This window comes from Octopus bimaculoides, chromosome 26, assembly GCF_001194135.2.
Source record: "Octopus bimaculoides isolate UCB-OBI-ISO-001 chromosome 26, ASM119413v2, whole genome shotgun sequence".
Lineage (NCBI taxonomy): Eukaryota > Metazoa > Mollusca > Cephalopoda > Octopoda > Octopodidae > Octopus > Octopus bimaculoides.
The window spans coordinates 23167007-23171140 of NC_069006.1; the positions used below are offsets into that span (position 1 = coordinate 23167007).

The 4134-nt window shown below is 36.9% G+C and overlaps 1 protein-coding gene across 2 annotated transcripts in view; it reads right to left on the reverse strand.

Moving 5' to 3' along the window:
• Positions 1–4134, reverse strand: part of LOC106871978 (golgin subfamily A member 3) — a 30753-nt gene that overhangs the window by 11546 nt on the left and 15073 nt on the right. For both annotated transcript variants that reach the window (XM_014918769.2, XM_052977022.1), the window contains exons 7-9: positions 2945–3979; positions 1543–2457; positions 607–841 (exon numbers count right to left, since the gene is read on the reverse strand). In XM_014918769.2, the coding sequence (XP_014774255.1) occupies positions 607–841; positions 1543–2457; positions 2945–3979 (2185 nt within the window). The remainder of the gene's footprint in view (positions 1–606; positions 842–1542; positions 2458–2944; positions 3980–4134) is intronic.

Sequence of the window (4134 nt, forward strand, 5' to 3'; positions counted from 1 at the left end):
ATGATAATAATAATAATAATGATAATAATGATAATAATGATAATAATAATAATAATGATAATAATGATAATAATGATAATAATGATAATAATAATAATGATAATCCTTTCTAATATAGGAACAAGGCCTAAGATTCTTTTGAAGGGTGCTAATCAATTACACAGGCCTTAATTGGTACTTGTTTTATCAACCCCAAAAGGATGAAAGACAAAGTCGACCTCGGTGGAATTTGAACTCAGAAATAAGGAGAAAAAAATAATAATATTATCACAATAATTGGTCTTCATCTTCAAAGTTAGAAATACTTTGGCTCCCTACCCCAGCCCAACATCTACTAACCCCCTACAAAGCTGAGGTGCAACCCTCATTGGAACATTGCTCCCACATCTGAGATTGGGCTGCTATTGTCTCTGATTGCGATAAAGCCACTCACCAACACACTCCATACAGTCTTTTATGAAAAGTGGGTCACATGAGACATTGCCCATTCTCAAGTGGCCAGTGATGTAGAACAACATCTGACAGTCTGGTTGATCATGGGATAACTAAAACTAGTTATAAAAGTACAGAAATTTTAGGGAAAAGTTCCACCCCAGGGCTCCTGACCTGTAAGGCGACCTCGTTCTTTTTCAAGTTCCAGCTGGAATTGGTAATCTTTGGAACTGGCTTCCCGCTCCACTTCTTCTTTCTCGTTGACCAATTGCTGTAGCTGCTCTCCCATGACCACAACCTGTGCTACATATTGGTCAATCTGTTGTTTGGTTGCTATTTCCAGTTCTGTTAATTGACTTTCAGCTTGATGTTTCTGGCTGGTTACCAATTCTAATTCTCCAGCAAGAGTCTGAAATTGAGAAGTCTTATGTTAGAACAAATTCATTTATTTATATATATATATAGCAGTCTGTTAAAGTCTGTCATACCGGCCATGACGAAGGGAAATAGCCCTGAAACTCGAGTCGCCTTTATATATTTATATATTTGATCCTTTATATTGAACACTCAATATTTCATCTACATTCAATACTTTCTTTCACGGTGCCATCCATTTTTATTTTATTTTATATTATATATTGTATATTATATTATATATTGTATATTCCATATTCTATATCGCACATTGGTTCTGCAGGAATATAAATAAAACATAAAAAATAGACAGTGTTGGAACTCTTTTAAACAAAATAATATATTCCTCTATACACAATCATACAAAAAAACCCACCTTTTTTGTATTTATTTTTACTCGCATATATATATATGTGTGTGTGTGTGTGTGTGTGTTGTAGATAAGGTTTTCTTTAAGCAAAGGCTAAGAGTGAGGTAATTCTGAAAGAAACCCCACATAAGATATGACCCTCTAACAGTGACTCACAGGACCCACTGGCAGTTGGAAGTTCTCCAATGTCCAGCAATGAGACCCCTTTAATAAGTTAAATGATAAACTTCAATGGTTGGACATTGTACCAATAACCCTACACTGTAAAAGACAGACAGAATAGATTTTTTAAAAATCACAGAAGTATGAAATAGTCGTTATCTTACCTGTAACTCTACCTTCATGTGATCTTGTTGCTCCAACATACCAAATTCAAACTTCCGTTTAAGCATATCATGTTCGTTCTGAAGTGCTTCTTTGCTGGAAACCATCTCGCGGAGTTTACTACTGAGAAGTTCAGTGTTGCTGTCATAAGCCTTTTGTCTTTCCATCAATTCATCTTTCACAGCATTTAAATCAGTACTAAGTCTTGCTGACCGAGCTTTCTGTTTGGTCAAGTTGTTTTGCCATTTCTTTTCAATAGATTTCATCTCTGCTTTCAGGGTTTTGTTCTCAGTCTCAAGCTGTAGAAGTTTCTCAGAATTTTCTAGATTTTGCTCTTCACTTGATGGTCTCTCTTTCTCCTTTTCTAATTCAACATTTACAAGATCAAGATTCTTCTGGACATTTTCTAGAAGGTTCTGTACGGCTTCCTTCTCATGAACTTCATGTAAATACCGGTCATTCAATTCTGTAAACTGCCCTCGAAGATCATTTAAGTCCTTGGTAAGAGCTTCATTCTTCTTCTCAATCTTCTGAGAATGTTCAACCAGATTCTCTTTGTCTTCCTGAAGTTCTTTCTCAGGCAAATTAGACAGTGTTTTCTGAGATTCTTCCAATTCCAACTTGATCCTATCTCTGTCCACTTTCACTTGTTCAAGTTCGGCAACACGATTATTCAGCTCCTGCTTCATTTGCCAAAAGCTTTTCTCTACTTTACTCAAGTCACCACGAAGTGTTTCCAAGGAAGAATCAAAAATTTTCTTTTCTTCAGAAGCTGCTACCAAAGATATTTCCACTGCAGCCTTCTCTTCTTTCAACTTCAACACTTCCTGGTTCTTCCGACTGACTTCTGTTTGGAAAGCACTCAAAGAAGATTCAACATCAATGAGTTTCTGCTGTAATTCCTCACTGATTTTATCCTGGTGAAACGAAAAAGAGATAAAAAAAAAAAATAATAATAATAAACTGGTAATTATAATGATTACTGTCAAAGAAAATTATGTTTGAAAATGTATGATGTGTCACTTCATATATGTATACGTATTACTCTGTGTATGTGAGTATGATTCAGTGTGTGTGTGAGTATGTGCACTCAGTTCTGTTTCTATGTATGTCCAGATGTGCAGACATGGGTATATGTAAATTTAGTAGTCAGGTATCCTACTTCTGGATAAATATCTCGTGACTTACTGGATTCAAATTAGGAATCATTACTGCTAGACTACAATTTTACAACAGAAAAATACGCTCCCAAATTAGACAACAAATTTTTTTTTAAACTAATTCATGCATTTATTTGAATTTGTAAAACTTTCCAACCCATATGGATAGGAGATAATGAAATTTTTAAAAAGTCATAATTAAAAGAAAAAAAGAGCAAATTAAAAAGAAATCTAAGTATCCTACCTTTTCAGTGAGTTTTCCTTCAGTAACCATCAGATTTTTCATCAGACTTGCCTGCTCAGTTTCTAAAGAAAATATTTGAATCTGCTTTTTCTTCACGTTGTTTTGTGATTTCTCAAGTTGAGCCTCTAGGTCAACTGTTGTCTGCAACAAGGTGGCTATCTTTGACTTCTCTTCCTCGACACTCAAAATTTTCGAATCAAATGTCTCTTCAATGAGATGCCTCTCTCTCTGGATCTCCTGGAAAGCTGTTTCTCTCTCCAACATGTCTGCCTGAATGTTTTCCAGTTGTCGAGCGAGTGTCTCTTTCTCTAACACTGCCTTCTGCCGCGTCTCAGACAACAACTGGTGCAGGCGTGCAGTATCTGCTTTCAAGCGTTCGCTGATTATTCCCTGAGATGAGACTTGTGCATGCAGTGCAGTTAACTCCTTTTGCAGTTCTGAACGAACCTTGTTGGCCATCTGGAGTTGTTCGTGGTACCACTGCTTTGTGCTGGTAATGGCTGACAGGTCACTTTTTGCATTCCGTGCATAAGTGTCAGACAGCATCTTTTTCTGAAGTGCAGTCTGCACCTCAACATAAAGTTCAGCAACTTTATTTTTTAAAGCTTGAATGGTCACGTCACGGGCATTAAGACTGTCCGACAATTCTCGTACATTTATGTTTTGCTTGTCCTGAAGCTCCTGGGTCAGCTTCAATTCCTCTTCATGATGTTTAGCAGCATCAATCTTTTCTTCGAGCAGTTTCTGAGTATCCTCTAGACATTGTTCCAAGTAGACACGGTTCTCTTTCAAGCTCTTGATGTCGGCTTTCAGTGCATTCTGTTTCACGTCAGACTCCGAATTATTGAACAATTGCAGTTTCTGATCCAGAGAGGCAACTTGAGCCTGTAACTCCGCACGTTCTTGTAATGCAATTTCTGCCTCTGCACTCAACACTTCCAACTGACCCTCCAGTTTTGCCTTCTCCTTCAGAACAGTATTTAGGTTCGTTTCTTCCGGTTTCCCTGTTGCTGGAGAAGATACCTCGACATAGGCCTGAAGAGAGAGAGAGAGAAAGAAAAGGATGGAGAAAGAACAACCAAAATGAGACTAAATACGTTTATATATAATATATCTTGGCTGACACAAAGCTACGCTGATACAGAGAAAAGGTACATCAAATCTGTCTAAAATAATTCTTATATATATAT